The 16,146-nt window shown below is 52.8% G+C and overlaps 1 protein-coding gene across 2 annotated transcripts; it reads right to left on the reverse strand.

Annotated features, from left to right (window-relative positions):
• Nucleotides 1-23: 23 nt before the first annotated feature.
• AARS1 (alanyl-tRNA synthetase 1) lies at nucleotides 24-16,029 on the reverse strand. 2 transcript variants are annotated; one of them, XM_065661898.1, is made up of 21 exons: nucleotides 15,941-16,029; nucleotides 14,692-14,901; nucleotides 13,873-14,061; nucleotides 12,493-12,638; nucleotides 11,513-11,704; nucleotides 10,927-11,071; nucleotides 9,936-10,081; nucleotides 9,270-9,378; nucleotides 9,022-9,172; nucleotides 8,543-8,667; nucleotides 7,621-7,765; nucleotides 6,800-6,978; nucleotides 6,147-6,260; nucleotides 5,171-5,377; nucleotides 4,373-4,557; nucleotides 3,819-3,927; nucleotides 3,339-3,452; nucleotides 2,940-3,059; nucleotides 2,404-2,490; nucleotides 655-768; nucleotides 24-307 (listed from the first exon to the last, which is right to left on the reverse strand). In XM_065661898.1, exons 2-21 carry the CDS (start codon nucleotides 14,833-14,835, stop codon nucleotides 122-124), a joined length of 2,907 nt encoding a protein of 968 aa, XP_065517970.1. In that variant the 5' UTR covers nucleotides 14,836-14,901; nucleotides 15,941-16,029; the 3' UTR covers nucleotides 24-121. The 2 variants fall into 2 exon arrangements, with proteins under 2 accessions (XP_065517970.1, XP_065517972.1); XM_065661900.1 differs by lacking the exon at nucleotides 15,941-16,029 and adding an exon at nucleotides 15,852-15,929.
• Between the last annotated feature and the right edge of the window lie 117 nt (nucleotides 16,030-16,146).

The raw sequence follows: 16,146 nt of genomic DNA on the forward strand, positions 1-16,146 counted from the left end.
CAAGGCAGACGGGAGCCGGCAGCCCTGGGGCGCATAGCGTTTATTGGGAGGAAACGCGGGCAGCAGCAGGTCGGGGGCGGGCAGGGGGTGCTGAGTGGGGCCCGGGGAGCCTCCTCCCCGCTCAGTTTTTCTGCTCCCCCAGCCGAAGCCTGGCAAAGTCCGTGGCGAGCTGCAGGGCCTCCCGCAGGCACCCCACGTTCTTGCCCGTGGCCTGCGCAGAGACGTCCTTTCCCCCGCCTTTGCCGTCCATCAGGCCCGACACCTCCTGCACCCATTGGCTGGCCTTCAGGCCTTTATTCGCGGTCTCCTGTGCAGAAAAAGAGAAAGAAAAATGAAAGGGAATTAAACCTCAACCCTGCCAGCAGCGAGGTAAGGGCATCCGTGAGCACGATGCAACAGGGCAAGGCTCTTCCAGGTCCACAGCTCCCAAACACTTTGCCATGCCCACAACCGCATTAGGCCTGGCTCTTCCCCTTCCCAGACTGCGCCTCCCCCTCTCCTGCAGCCTGCTAACAAACCCAAAGCACAAGGGTAGTGGCTCTTGCCAAACCCCAAAGAGTTTTTGGCTGTGTAGTGTTAGAGACAGTAACAGCCTGGAGGCTGTGGATCCTCCACTGAGGAACAGGGAAGGCAGAAGCAGTGTCTCGGAGTTACCTGGGGCACTTGACAGAGGCAGGTGATTCTGCCAGCTTCATTATCTACAGTGAACAGCATGGTGGCAGTCTGGGGGGAGTAAGTCTTGAAGAGCTTCAGAGATTCATTCAGGGCCTGTAGGACAAAATCACAGAATCCCAGACTGGTTTGTGTTGGAAGGGACCTTAAAGCTCATCCAGTTCCAACCCCTGCCACGGGCAGGGACACCTTCCACTAGAGCAGGCTGCTCCAAGCCCCATCCAGCCTGGCCTTGAACACTGCCAGGGATGGGGCAGCCACAGCTTCTCTGGGCAGCCTGTGCCAGGGCCTCAGCACCCTCACAGGGCAGAGCTTCTGCCTAAGAGCTCATCTCAGTCTCCCCTCTGCCAGGTTAAAGCCATTCCCCCTTGTCCTGTCCCTACAGGCCCTTGTCCAAAGTCCCTCTCCAGGTTTCTTGTAGCCCCTTTAGGCACTGGAGCTGCGCTGAGGTCTCCCCTTAAGGAGCCTTCTCTTCTCCAGGCTGAACCAGCCCAGCTCTCTCAGCCTGGCTCCACAGCAGAGCTCCTCTAGCCCTCGCAGCATCTCCATGGCCTCCTCTGACTCACAATCCCTACAACGCACCTTCCCTGAGCTCCTAACCTGGCTCCAGCCTCCGTGGAGACCTCAGGGCCTTGGACTTCTATCTATCCAGCCAGCAGTGTCCTGCAGCGTCCTTTTCTCCAGCACAAGAGACCCTCACATCCCTGCTGGGCAGAAGCCAGGGCAGGGGACAGAGCCAGGACTTGTGTCCCCTCACTACTGCAAGGAACTGTTTCTATTTTCCCAGTTTCAGTTATCTGGGAGCTGGCAGAATTAGTGCTAAGGCTGGAGGGAAAAACACCGTGCCCTGGAAAGTGGCTCCCAGGAGGGAGCAGTTGCTCTGCAGCACGTCTTGAGGACTCAAATGCAGAGTGAAGAAGCTGCAAGGGTTTGTCAGCACAGCAGGCACACTGCAGAGCTCAGGGGGGGCGGCACACATCCCATTGTCCATCCCAGGGAGAGCTAGCACAGACACGATACTGCACCGAGCTCCAGAGGCAAAGCGGTGCTGCTCTAGCTGGGGCTCACAGCACCACTATCAATGGGATACACGCTTCTGCCAGGGAGAATGATGCACTGGCACCATGGAGATGGGGATGGCTACAGAGAGCTTGCAGGCTTCTCGAAGCAGGATCAGCTCCAAGAGTCATGGAGTAGAAGTTTAAATAGGGCATGAAAACCAGAGTAGTACAACCTCAGGGCACCATCAGCCCATTCAGCATGGAGGACAGAAGGAGCAATTTCAGACCTGGCTGGAAAGAACTGGAGCTGTGCTGCAGCAGGCAATGCCCAGGAGGTGGGAGCCCATGTTCAACCTAGGACACCACTCCCACAGCTGATGTGCAACAGCCACATCCAGCAGGCCATCTGTGGCTTGGCAGAGCTTCTGCCTAGAGTTCCTTAAGCCCTCCTGTTAGTGTTGTAAGGGCTGCTGGATGAGCTAGGGCACGGTGCCGTTTCTATTGGGATCCTGCCCACCATCAGGTATGGAAGCTCAGGCAGTGGCCAAGAGTCCCCAATGCCCCAGCCCCCTGTGTAACTTCCCTCCTGTCACTGCTCAGGGCTGGCAGGTAGCAAGAGAGCCAGCTCTGTAACACAGCACCACCCCCCACCCCCCCAGGGAGCAGAGATCACCCAACTGCTCCTCAGGCATGAGGAAGGTCATTAAGGAGTGATCAGACCCTCCCCTACCTTTGCTGAGGCTCCATTTTCCATTTCCATGATGACCAGTGGCTGGTTAGGGTGACTCTCAATGACTTGCTTGGTCTTCTCCAGCACCTGAGGACAACAGTGGTCAGATGCTGGAGCACACACATGGTGTATGCACACAAGAACCACCCAGGTGAAGGTGTAACTTCCCTGAAAGTACAGAGGCTCCCAAGGTGCCCAAACGTACCACAGCCCAGCCTGGAGCAGCTTCATGCTGGGAGGCAGGGTGTGTGGCCTGTGTCTGAGCCCTCCTCCAGTAAAATCCAATGGGACCCAGGAGAAAGCCTGCCCCCAAGGGCACTGCTAGGGCAAAACCACCCCAGATACCATGACTAGCATTGCATTTCAACCCAGGAAACAGGCATGGAGACAGCCATGCTCTGGGATAAGCTGGAAGGCTGAAATGCGTGAGGAACATTCCCACAGCTTGGTTCCCTTCCACACCGGACACAAGTGGAGCTCCCAAAGGAGCCCTCTGCAGCCCTCCTGCACTGTCCTTTATTCCCATCAGGGCTCACTCGTTTCTGGATGTCAGCTTTGCTTGCTCGGTCCAGGTCATCCATAAATTTCTTCAGTGCTTTAACAGCCTCCCTCAGTTCATCTTTCTGCCACTGTGGGATGACAGCAGTGGCCAGTGTCTGCAAAACAGGAGTCGTGGAGAGGGTTAAAGGTATCGGTGACCATGACAGGAGATGCTGCACCACACTCATGAACCTCAAGTGCCTCAAATGGCAGAGCCCACTAAGCTCCCCTCCTCTCCCAGCCTCAGGCATGAGGTGCTGGCTGCAGCACCTGCAGGACACAGGGTGGTGTGGACAGGAGCAGGAAGCTGAACTTGGGCCTCATTAACACCACCCAGTGCTGGTCATCAAGGTACCATTCACTCTGGGGAGGCAGACCACAGATACCATCCTCACCTCACTGAGATCCACGATCTCCTTCTGCACATCCTTGTTGGGAGCTGTCTGGACCTTCACCTTGGCCTCCAGCGCTGACAGCAGCTTCCTGAGGCTGTCAACTCTCCTGAGGGCCTAGGAAAAGAGAATCCCAGTTAAAGTCAGGTAGAGAGAGGTAGCAGGCTGGGCTTTTGCCAACCTCATGAAAAGGGGTAAGGAATGATGCAGCCCTCAGATGGAGGTCAGTAACTCTTTAGGAAGCAGCAGAGCCAAAGCAGGCAGCTTGTGACCAGAACCAGGATGTGATGCTGGCAAACAGGCCCCAGGAATCTTCTTTGCCAGAAGGAATGCTAAGTTCCTCCATAAAGAGAAAGCCATCTCCCCCATGAACCCTTGCAATGAGTATCCCACCAGGGATATTGCACAGATTTGAACAAAAGGAACCTTGGCACATGGTTAATACATGGGATTTTCCAGAGGATCTCTCCTGCCTCCTCTCACCTTCCGAGCTTCGCCCCCAGTGACTGCAACTATCCTCCGGATGCCTTTAGCAATTGCTTCTTCTGAAACAATCACAAAAGGGCCAGCGTGGCTGGAGTTCTGCAAGTGCCTTTGGAAAGAACCCAGAAAGACTCACAATAAGAGAGAGTTAGAAGTCCACCTCTCACCTCAGCAGCAATTGGCGTGGAAGCAAGAAAACCACCATGCCACGAACAGGAAGCAAGCATGGGGACAGGAAGCAAGCATGGGGACAGGCAGAAATCCCAACCTAGCTGCTAAAAGCAAGTAAGCAAGGCAAAGGTGGCAAAGGCTTTGTTTCTGCACTGTCAGAGACTGTGCGTGTAGGCAGTGACAGCACACAGGCAGAGATTTTTCCTTCCTGCAAAGACTGACTTTAAATGGGGAATGCAAAGGCACATCATGATCACCACCACCTCCAGCTCTGCCCTGGGTGTGGCCAGCAGCCACTCTCAGCACTCCCAGCAGAGCTTGGGCTCCACAGGGATGCCTTTCCAGCCACCTTGCCACCTTCCCTGGCCTCTCCAGGTACTCACGTGCCCCCGCAGAACTCTACTGAAGTGATGGAGCCTGCGGGGCCAGAGGGGTCGGCCAGCAGCTCCTCCACAGGGATGCCAATTGAGACCACACGGACAGGATCAGGGTAGGTCTCATCAAAAACTGCCCGCAGTCCTTGGATAGCTTTGGCTGCTGCAAGAGGGCAGTCCTGGGCGTACACTGTCTGCAGAGGACAAGAAAGGGGTGCAGGTAAGAGCCAGTCCTGTCAGTTGTGACTGAGGGCCCAGGGAATCCTGACTTCCTCCAAAAGAGCTTAAAAGGGACCTTCTGTGCCTTACCTGAACTGTTGTTTGTTGAACTGCAGGGAACCCGAAGTCATTGGAGAGACACCTCATCTTCAGAATTCCTGGTATCACTGCCTGCTCAGACTCCCCATGTACATTCTAATGCTTTCTAAGCACAGACTCCTGAGCGGAGCACAGGGTCCTCCAGCATCTGCTCTGGCACCACACAAAGCAATGCTCTCGCCATTGAGGACACATCATGGGGTGGCCACATGTACACTAAATAAAGCCACCCCTGCAAAACTACTCTGCCAAACTTCCTGTAGCTAAATGCAACACCAGCACAGGCATGGAAATATTCCAACCCTACAGAGGGCTTGCTACCGATCCACATGGAGTTTTCCCAGTCAGGATCCTCTGAGGTGATGCCAATCTGTGCACAGTACTGCACTAGCAGCTCAGAAGACTCCTGCTGGGCTGACCTCCCAGTATCCCAGATCATCCAAAAGGTGGACTTTTCCTGAGCATATCCAACCTGGCAGCTGTACCCACCTTTGCCTCCTCAATCATCTGGTTGGCGATCCCTTCAACTTTCTTGATCTCCTGGGTGGACAAGGCTCCCTTGGCTGTGAAGTCGAACCGCAGCCTGTCTGGTGCAACCAGCGACCCTCTCTGGTCAGCCTCCCCCAGCACGGAGCGCAGGGCGAAGTTGAGAATGTGGGTGGCCGTGTGGTTGCTCATGACTGGCCTCCGCCTCGTCTGATGGAGGAAGCCACTGTTAGATGGGATCCTGCACTGTGGAGCCAACATCACCTCTAGCAGCAGAAGTGGAGGTCAATGTTCTGCTCCAAAAGAAACCTAAACTGGCTTGAGACCAGAGGAACTTATCACACTTGCTGCCTTATAGCCTCAGCTAAGGGAGCAGGATGTTCCTCACCAAATTTGTGCATGACTCTTCCTTAGCAGCCCCCTTGTTGGGCCTGTCTGGAGAGAGGCCAAGGACAGACCAGGTCACAGACACTGATCTCTGCTCCTCAGCAGGGAGAAGCACTGCAAGATGGAAGCCTTCTCTCTTGCTCCAAAGATGCTGCCTCTAGAGGGAGGGGAAATGCATTCTGCAGACTAGGCTCAATACAGCATGCACTCAGCAGGCTGAGACTATGGGAGCAGTGTCTGGAGTTAGGCAGGCAGCCCAGGCTCTCCACTGTCATCCAAAACACAGCGGGGACCATACACATTCTACATCCCAGTCCTGATCCAAAATGTGTTTCTGCTGCTGCTCAGCAAAACCCAGCAAGTGTGGCTCTAAGCCATTTGGGTCCAAGGCATTATTTGCCTTGTGGCAGGAGAAAGCCAAGCAGGAGAGGTCTTGAGACAGCCAGACTGAAAGGCCACACTGCTTTGCCTGCACCTTGTGCTGCAGGGAGAGCAGGCCGAAACACCAGGCCCCGAGAGCACCACCAATGAAAAGGGACAAAATCCAGGAAAAAAGAGATGAGCCCATGTGTCACACCATGTCTTAACTCACCTCATCAATAGACAGGTGGACCTGATCTCCTACTTTCAAGTTTCCATACAGAGTTCCTATGTGAAGCACATAACCTCCTCGGACCTGCACATTCTTTACTGTGAATTCCGTTTTCTGTACAGAGTGAAAGGCACCTTGTAAGCAGAGAGGGAGACCAAAGAGGGACGCACAGTCCCGCCAGAGGTCTCAGCTGCAAATGGACAGGTCTCAGCTGGAACCAGACTGCTGTGTGCAATAGGAAAAAGCTGAGTTCCCCCCAGTCACAGTACACAGGGCCACAAAACAGAGAAGTGAATGAAGATAGGGCATGGTTATGGGTCACTGTTATGGGGCACAGCAGAGCTGAAAGAGCTCCCCACCTCAGCTCCCCATCACAGCTGGAAAGCATTATCCTGCACAGCAATCCCAGAACCATCACCACAGGCCAGGTTCTGGCAACAGCCTGATGCTGCAGCAGAGTGCAGCTCCCCAGGAAGCAAGGGGAACAAATTCCAGCACATCTGTGCCACGCTGGACCCCTGGAAAGGAAACCTGTACAATGCCTGACACCTGCCATGGACAGGGCATTGCTGGAGCTTGCCTTGCCCATTCTCCTCCTCTGCCCAGGCCCCAGGTCAGACCAAGTCTACTTGAAGGCTCTCAGGCCCACTCACATCCTCCCTGCTGTTGTCATCCTTGACCATGTAGCCTTCGTCATAGATCTGCCCGCCTTGCTCGGCGTAGAAGCAGGTCTTGTCCAGCACTATCCCACATTCCTGGCCAGTGGATACCTCCTCCACAAACATCTTCTCCCTGCGGATGGCTTTCACTGTGGCCACAAGGCTCCCGAAATCTGTCACCAGGATGAAAGGCAGCGTAAGTAAAGTAGGAAAACCTTGCAGACACTACACAGAAGCAGAATTTCATAGCAACACCTCCCACCTATTGCAGGAGCTCATGGCAGCTACCATATTTGCAGGAGAAAGAACTAGGGCAACGGTTAGCTGGATAAGAATGAATTTCATTCAGTGCTCTCCAAGGCAGGGACTGTCACCTCCTTCCACACTTATACAGTAAAAGTCAGCAGCACACAAGCCGGGGGCCTCCTGAATTTCCACCCAATGGAAGATTTAGCAGGAAAAGCCAGAACAAGTGAGGCAAGGACCCTCTAGCGGACCCAGGAGAAACTGCAGTCTCCTGAACACCGGCAAACGAGCAGCTGAGAAACACAAACATCGGGGTGTGGAGACACAAAGCTGCAGGGAACAGGAATCACCTCAAACGTACAACAACAGATCTGAACAGTACAGCAGCCCTTGAACAGCCTGTCTTTCTCCTTCCCTGCTCGACTAGTAACAAGCAGGCTATTCACCTGCACATGCTTCCCTCCCACCTCCATATCCTGGGCAAAGTGAGCCCAGAGGGGGATCTTGTTGAGGTACGTGCCAGGAAAGGTTTGGCAGCAGAGGATGATTCTGGGATGTTTTTTTCATACCGTAGGTACCACTGGGATCTGAAGCATAGCTGTATTTTGGCGAGTCATCGGTCACCTCAAGCCCTCGGGCCCTTAGCTCTTCGATGGCATAGATGTCCAGCATGAGGAGGTCCTCCCCTCCAGCACCCTTGCCCTGGGATTTGAGCTGCAAATGACAAGCACCGAAGTGAGAAAAATATACCTCAAGCATTGGCCCATGCACACCACATCTCACTTGTATTCCTGACAGCTTCTCAGTTTAGCACTTTGTAGAATCCCAGACTAGTTTGGGTTGGAAGGGAGCTTAAAGCTCATCCAGTTCCAACCCCCTGCCACAGGCAGGGACACCTTCCACTAGAGCAGGTTGCTCCTAGCCCCGTCCAACCTGGCCTTGAACACTGCCAGGGATGGGGCATTCGCTTTGCCCTGTGTGCCAGCAGTTGGAGTGTTCCTGTCTTCTGGCTTCACAGCAGGCTATTCTAGTGCTACCAGCATGCAGAAAAAGCAGGCCTGAGCCCAACAAGGGCAAGGCAAGTACCCAGCCAGCTGGCCAATGCCACTCCATGATGCTGCAGAAAACTTATTAGGAGAGGCACCCAGGCTACAGGCCTGCCTAGACACATCTCCTCAGACAGGGAAGTCCCAAAATTACCAATCCAGAACAGACAGTGGAGAGGTGCTCCGAGCACTCTTGCTGTCTCTGTCTGAATGCTGAGCTTGAGGCCCTGGGCCTCACAGTGAGTAAAATCAGCCTCAGCCAGACAGAAAAGGCATGTCCCACAACAATTGCGGTGCTGTGCCCTGGTCTTTCCTCCAGGGCACTGGGACAGATAAGCTGTGAGCAGAGCTGGTAAGAAAGGAGCAGGCTCATTACTGCAGACTATAAAGAAGGATATCCTCCCTGCCTACCCAGAGACCAGCTCCCCCTGGAGCTGCCATCTACCTGTGCATTTTTCCGCTCTTCTTCAAAGCCCTCCATGTCAACAACAAGGCCCTTCTCCTCTGCAATCAGCCCAGTGAGATCCGCAGGAAAGCCGTAGGTGTCATACAGCAGCCAGGCAGTATCACCTTCAGAGAAAAAGGAGAGCAGTCAGCACTCCTATTCCATAACACACTGCTCCTTTCCCTGGCTATGCACCATGGTAGTACAGCAAAAACCTGTGGTGAACATCTAAAACACTCTTCTCTGACAGCACAGAGATCACACTATCATGTTGTGTGTCTGGGCAGCTGAGAAACCTGAGCAAGTGAACACAGGCCAGAAAAGAGATGGGGGGGCGAGCTCCGACAGATGGTCTTTTGACTCCAACTACGCCCCCCTACACCTTCCACCATCTCTCAATTCCCAACCAAACTGAGCCTGAGCTTTGTCACACATAATAAATGATTTTTGTTGCACCCAGACATAAGCCACAGCCTTACCAGGGATGATTTTACTGTCTCCCAGGCTCTGGATCTTCCGGTCCAGGATACGACGCCCTCTGCTGAGTGTTTTCAGGAACTGATCCTCTTCTTCATTTATAATATCCTTCACCATGTCTGGGTCTTTCTTCAGCTCAGGAAAGGCATCTCCCTGCAGACACAAGAGCATTAATCCTTCAGCATGGAGATCTGCACGTCTCAGCAGAGGAAGTCTTCAGGATATACAGTGGAGTGAGGGAAGGACTTACCAGTGACTGCACCACCACATCAACCAGAGTAGCAAAGAAACCCTTGGGGGCATTGAGCTTCTCATGGGAGTAGCGCACAGCCCGTCGGAGAATCCGCCTCAGCACGTACCTAGGAGACAGTAGAGTCCCTCATTCACATGTTACACCTCCGAGTTGTTCTAGAAGATCCACCAGCATCCACCTATCAACACCCCTTCCCAAGACCAAAAGCACAGGATTCCCTTACCCCATTTTCTCTCAAGCAGCTGCTCACAGCAGCAGCAAGCCAGAGGTGAGGTGCCAGGCTCCAGCTCCATCACCCAAACTGTGTGCTTAAGAATCAGTTCTGTGAGTCCAGCAGCACCACAGCACAGCCCCCTGGCCCAAACTTCATTGTTTTTTTGACAGCACCACTGCACTGAGCAGGGTTTTGTGCCTGTCTGTCCAGTGATCCTTTCTGGGGCTGACACAGCAGGACTGGGACACACAAGAACCCTCAGACCTGTGTGTCTTGCCCTTTTGAGCAGATCTTACTACAAGGATTGAAGCATCAAATATACTGAGCCCACACTCTGCTATCCACTGCTTCAGTGATGAATTCAAAGACATCCCGGAGATCCCAGTGCCCTTGGGGAAGCCATGCTGAACAGAATGGGAGTGGCAGCATCGCAACAGCTCCCTTCTTACCCTCTTCCAGTGTTGTCAGGTCTGCCCCCATCAGAAAGGGCCAGTGTGATGGTCCGTGCATGGTCAGCCAGCACACGGTAGGCCATGTCTATTCCATCAGCATCTTCAGCACCAACTTGCCCCATGTAGGGCCTGGCACCTGTGCCCTATGAAGACAGGAGAAGGTGGTGGGCAAACGGCACAATTGAGGATGGTGGGGACCAGCAACATGGCCGAACAACAGGGAAGTGCCTCACGAGCCACCCACCATTCCACTACCTGTGGCCACACAGGAGGCATGCTCCCCTTGGAAAGTGAAGTGAGAGCTGTGAGACTGTGCATGGTGCCACAGCCTGCACTTCCAGGGTCTGCAACACCAGAGGAAGCAAAGCCAATTTATCTCAACATTAAGAGTCCAGGACACAAGAGAGAGGGAGCGGAACAGAGTGCAGGGAAATCATCTGTTGTGCACACTGGCTCGAGGACCAGAGTCCTGGCATAACCTGCCTAGCCAAGGAACTTGGCCCTGCAAGTCATGTTTTACAGCAAACTGCCATGGTTTATGGCAGAAACCTCCTCTCTAAAGGGATTTATTATAGATCAGCATGTTCCAGGTGGGTAACTGAAGGACAAACTCTGATTCTGGGTTAGCAGCATCACATGCTCTTCCACATGGCACAAAGATGGCACTTGGCCATACAGGACTGCAGAGCATCTCCTTGGGAGAGGACCTAGGACTGCACACCAGGACAGTCCACGGAAACACTTGGGAAAGCTGCATTGCTCATTGTCTTATATTTTCCCCAGGAAATATGTCCCAAGGCAACAATTACTGCGCCAGCCTGTGTTCCTATCCTCAGGAAAGTACAAGCCGCTGGGGCTCCCAGCAGCCAGGGAAGCAGAGACCTGCAGACATAATCGCCCTGCCCAACCACCCCATGCATCTTCCCAGTGATTGAGGGAATGAAGGCAGCTGGGTCAGGCCCAGACCCAACCCCCCCCCAGTTTGTACCTTTTGGATGGCTTCAAAGTAAGGAAGGAAAAGGTCAGTGTCATAGTTGGACATCTTGTTTTGCAGCACAGAGACCAGCCTCTCCAGGCCCATACCAGTATCAATACTCTTCTTAGGAAGAGGTTTCAGTGCCCCATCAGCTTCCCTGCCCAGCCACAGAAAGAAAGATGAGCTGTGATGGATGGAGGCTCTGCAGAGGAAACCCCATCTCCATGGATTCCCATGAAGAAATCCTCATCTCCATGAGATTTCGTGTCATCAAGTTTATGATGTGAGCCCCTGCACAAGCCACATGAAGGACAACTTTGATAAAATACAGTTAACAAGACCCTCAATGACAATCTAGACCCCAAGTGGGATGGCACTTATCCCCTACTGAACTCTGGGCAGATAACTTAAGAAAATACTTCCAGTCTGTACCCAAAGCCAGTGTGACCAGCCTCTTTTATACAGGACAGTCGGGGCACAGAGTATCACAAAGTGAACAGGTCCTGGACAAAAGGGAATGGCAAAAAAGCCAGCGGAAGGTAAAAGAATACAGAATCTGAGCTGGAGCAGCCTGGGGAAGGAAGGAGGTCTGGCTCACCTATTGAACTGTATGAACACCAGGTTCCAGATCTCCAGGACATTGGGATCATCCTGATTGACCAGGTGTGAAGCATCTCTATCCCCAATCCGGTCATAGTGGATCTCGCTGCAAGGGCCACAGGGCCCTGTGTCTCCCATTTCCCAAAAGTTATCCTTCATATTGCCAGGCAGAATCCTGCCCTCAGCCAGCCTGTAGCAAGAAACTCCTATTGAAAGACAGATACTAACAGCAAGACAAGAATTTCCCAAACTAAGAGCTATACCAGAGAAACCTCAGCTCACTAACTCCCTGGATGAGCAGATGAACTGTCAGGAGTCTTGAGAGAGGCTAATCCAAGAGGACTAATTTCTTGTGACTCCTGCTGAGGAGGATCAAGTCAATATTGGCACCTGACACTTGTCCCAGCTGGAGGGAGAGCTCCTGGGTTGTTAGGATGGAACAGCTGCCTTAGGAAGAGAGTAAAGAAAAGAGTCAGACTCCTCAGTTTTGAGCGTACAAGGCTGGGTGGGAGACTACGACTCAGATTCAGAAAAACAGGATCAGACATACTCTGAAGGAGCACGGCCCCAAACAGAAGCTAAGGGGAATAGATGGCTAGCCTTCTAACATAGTTAATCCAATGACTGGATGCTGGGAGGGGACGAGGTGAATGGACTGCACAGCAGTCAGGCATGCCCGCTCTTGTAAAAACAGCATCTTCTCAAGTGTCAGAGGCAGCACAGTGTGCTGTGATCTGACCCAGTGAGCACTTCTTATGCTCTTAAGCTTACAGAAGAGATTTTGAAATGAAAGCTCTCGGTATCTTCTAGCTAATACCAGTACTTCCCTTTTGTTTTGCAGCACCACCACTCTGCAAACATTTGTGATGCTTTGATTTTGTTAAATCTTCCTGTTACATGTGCTCTGCCACAAAATACATACTATCCTTCTTTGAATGACTATTCCTCATCAAGACACACACCTTCCTCAGGCCTTACCCCAAATCCAACCAGATTTGCTTGCACTCCAGGTCTGGCTGCAGTCCTGCAGCCTCATTTCCACCAAAGTAAGTAACATAGAGTCTTTCAACAGGGATGCCAAACTCCTTGGTGAGAAGGTCCAGTGCCAGTTTACAAGCAAGTTCCTGCAGAAGGAAAGATGAGTTCAGCAAGTGAATGCAAGAAGAGTTTCTCTTCAACATGCAAAGTACTGGCTACTGTAGGTATCAGCAGCTGAATAGCCAAAAACTTTCAGTCTTCTGAAATAAGAAGGAAGCAAATTAATATATAGAGCGAACAGGTCATGAGAAACATCTCATGTGGCTTTCCAGATGCAGACAAGTTAAATCTCAGCAATGTTCACTGCCCCCTCAAAAGCCTTTTAATCCTGGTCTTATTCTGTATTCTCAACACTGTCTTTCTGAATTTCAACACTATATTATCAAGGAGCTTGGGAAAGGACACCATTATTTTATGATCATTCCTTTCTGAAGGTCCATCACTGTCACTCAGCACATGCAAGTCCCCACAACTCCAGGACAGCCACTAAAAACTCTGCCTGAAGACTCCAAACTGGCAGAGTTAATTGTCCTGCATTCAGCTGTAACAGGTATCTTTCTCCTTCCCAGTAGCTGGTGCAGTGCTGTGTCTGGGCTTTAGTCTGAGAGCAATGCTGGTAACACACCCATGTTTTAGTTGTTGCTCAGTAGCACTTACCCTGATCAAGGACTTTTCAGTCTCATGCTCTGCCAGTGAGGAGGGGCACAGGAAGCCAGGAGGAAGCCGAGAGGACACCTGGCCCAGACTAGCTAAAGGGGCTGGCACATCCATACCACAGCACGTCATGCCCAGTATATAAACTGCAGGGAGTCACCCAGAAGGCCAGATTGTTGCTCAGGTCGGGCTGGGTAGTGGTCGGTGGGTGATAAGCAATTGCATTGTGTGTCACTTCTGTTTCTTGGGGTTTTCCCTTTCCCTTTAAGTTTTATATTCTCTCCCCTTGTAATTTCCCTTATCATTATTAGTATTATATTATACTTTAGTTATTAAACTGATGTTACCTAAACCAGTGGGGTTTAAATTCTTTCTGTTCTCCTCCCCATCCCAACCGGGGGGTGAGCGAGCAGCTGCTGGTGCTGAAAATTGTCAGCTGGGTCTAAACCACAATATTAATATAATCAGCTTTGTAAGCCTGAAGTAATTAATCTCGAAACATTCTGCAGCTTCAGAAGAACTTCCAAGTTCATTAATTCCAAAGGAGCCACATGCGCCTTAGGAGCCACTCTGTGCCAAGATACTCTCTTTCTTCTTGGCAATTTCTGAGTTCAGAGATGTGTAACTTCATGCAAGAGATTCAGAGTTGCACCTAGCCTGTTTTACCTTGAAATAATCCCCAAAGGACCAGGACCCCAGCATCTCAAAGAAGGTGTGGTGGTAGACATCTTTCCCAACATCATCCAGGTCATTGTGCTTGCCCCCTGCTCGGATGCACTTCTGAGTGTTGGTGGCTCTGTTCAGTTTAGCAAGTGGGTGTGAGGGGTCAATAGTGTTGAGGAAAATGGGTTTGAACTGAAAGGAAGGGAAAGAAAAGAGGGCAATCAAGAAAACCACCAAGAGCCTGTTTTCAAATGCTGCAAGCAACAGTAAGACAGTATTATCTATGTCATGTTACCACTAGCCTGGATGCACCCAAGGCAGCTTTCAGAAACAAGCCTGCTGTCTCCTTCCTGTGAGGAGACTGCAGCACTGCCTAGAGCTTAGTATTCCTACATACACACATGTCCCTGAAGCCCAGCAAACCCCAGCATCTCCAGCGGGACTGAAAGTAGACAGATTCCCAACCGACAAACACTAAAGAAATTAACTTTTTTCAGCAGCCCAGCCTCGGCCACTCTTTAAAACTGCTGTCAGGCATCTGTGCCAGGACTAGCTGTGGTACAAACTGTCAAAGAAGGGAGACTGGCAGTGCTCCCATTATTGCAGACATTATCCCATTATCCCAGGAGACACAGGAACCTCTTCCAACACTCTTGCCAGTTTTGCAAGAGCACAGTGGGCTCCATCAGACACACCAGTCACCTCTGTGTGACCAGAAGGAAGATGGAGAAAACAATAGTCTTCCACATAAAATAGCTTCACAGGTGTCAACTGATACAGGATGCGTCCATAAGGACCACAGTACCAGAGCGGGAATCCTACCTGGTTCATACCAGCATTGGCAAAAAGCAGCGTGGGGTCATCCAGGGGGATTGTAGAAGATGAGTGCACATAGACGTGCTTGTTTTCCTTGAAGAAGTCAATAAATCGTTGCCGGATCTGGCTCGCTGTTAACGTAGTCTCCATACTGAACCTGCAAGTTACAGGTGTCCAAAGCAAGCGGAAGGGAAAGTAGCAAGGCCTTGGTGCAGTCTGAAGGAACAACAAATAAGGTTCTTACATGTTGTCAGCTCAAGAAGTAACATCAGGATCACCGCCTCCATCTCCTGAAAGGGTCCCCCCACATTGGTTAAGTACTGTCACTGACTCCTCAGCTCAACCATCAGCTTGCCCCAGACAGTGCTGCCCAATCGCAAACTTCCTCTCCCCCAACCTCCCTGTTTTCTAGAGCTCTACATCAAGTTACTTGTTCTTTGAAAACATGTGGGTTTAAAATACCCATTTCACCTGAATACCAAACTCAAGTGAGAGGCTGTGCTTGTTCTGCTGAAGACATGGTGGGGGACTGCCAAATCCTAAAACCACTCAAGGTGATTAAATCACAGCATCATGGAAGGGCTGAGCCTGGAAATTATCACGTCATCCACCCCTCCCGCTCAAAGCAGGGTCACTCCAGGGGTGCCTGGGTGCTTTCCCAGCGAGGAACCACATTGCCACACACACGTCAGAGACGGATGACACCTCCTGCACAGCCTAGAGCGTACACGAAGCTGTACTCTGCCGATGGAGCGCAATGCGATCACCTGAAGGGCCAAGCTCCCCCCACCCTGCTGTGGTGCAGGGACATCATTGTACCAAGGCCAGCGAGGCGCTGCACGAAGGCGGGAGGGCAGGACTTGAGGAGCGAAGGAATGAATGGGCACAGCAGCGGCTGCCGGCCGCGGCAAGGCCTCAGAGCAGACTCCATCCGGTCTCAAGCGCCCTCGAGAGGCAGCAGGGGCCCGGCAGCCCTGCGAGCAGCCAACCAGAGCCGGCAGACGCGCATCCCCCGTCGGCCCCGGCTGAGGCGAGGAGACCCCGGCACTGACCGCGGCACTACCCCCTTCCCCTCCCGCTGTCACTGTCCGCCGCGGCCCCCTTGCAGCCCGGCCTGCCTGCCTGTCTCCCTACCTGCCTGTCTCCCTGCCTGCCGGCCTGCCTACCTGCCTGTCTGTCTCCCGGCCTGCTGGCTGTCTGGCTGTCTGTCTCCCGGCCTGCCCGCCCGGGGCGCCCGCCGCCCCTCACGCCGTACCTCCGCAGCCGCCGCAGCCCCGAGATCCGCACCTCCGCAGCGTCCGCTCCGCCCCGCCCCTGCGAGCTCATCGCCGTGCGCCAGCTTCCGATTGGCTGCGCCGCCATCGCTCAGGGTAAAGCCCCGTCCCCTCCCCTGGGCGGCCGCGGGGCTGGGTTTCTCGCTGGCTGATGCAATGGGCACGGCACGGCACGGCGCGGCGCGGC

The sequence above is a fragment of the Lathamus discolor genome, chromosome Z, assembly GCF_037157495.1.
Source record: "Lathamus discolor isolate bLatDis1 chromosome Z, bLatDis1.hap1, whole genome shotgun sequence".
In the NCBI taxonomy this organism is placed as follows: Eukaryota; Metazoa; Chordata; class Aves; order Psittaciformes; family Psittacidae; genus Lathamus; species Lathamus discolor.

What these genes read in the sequence shown, in the direction of transcription:
- AARS1 (XM_065661898.1), bottom strand. Translation starts at nt 14,835, where the DNA reads ATGGAGACTACGTTAACAGCGAGCCAGATCCGGCAACGATTTATTGAC. An exon ending in CCTGACAACACTGGAAGAGG is followed by an intron (nt 9,379 to 9,935) that starts GTAAGAAGGGAG and finishes ACTGTCTCCTAG; the next exon opens with GTACGTGCTGAGGCGGATTC. An exon ending in AGATCCCAGTGGTACCTACG is followed by an intron (nt 6,979 to 7,620) that starts GTATGAAAAAAA and finishes TCCTGGTGACAG; the next exon opens with ATTTCGGGAGCCTTGTGGCC.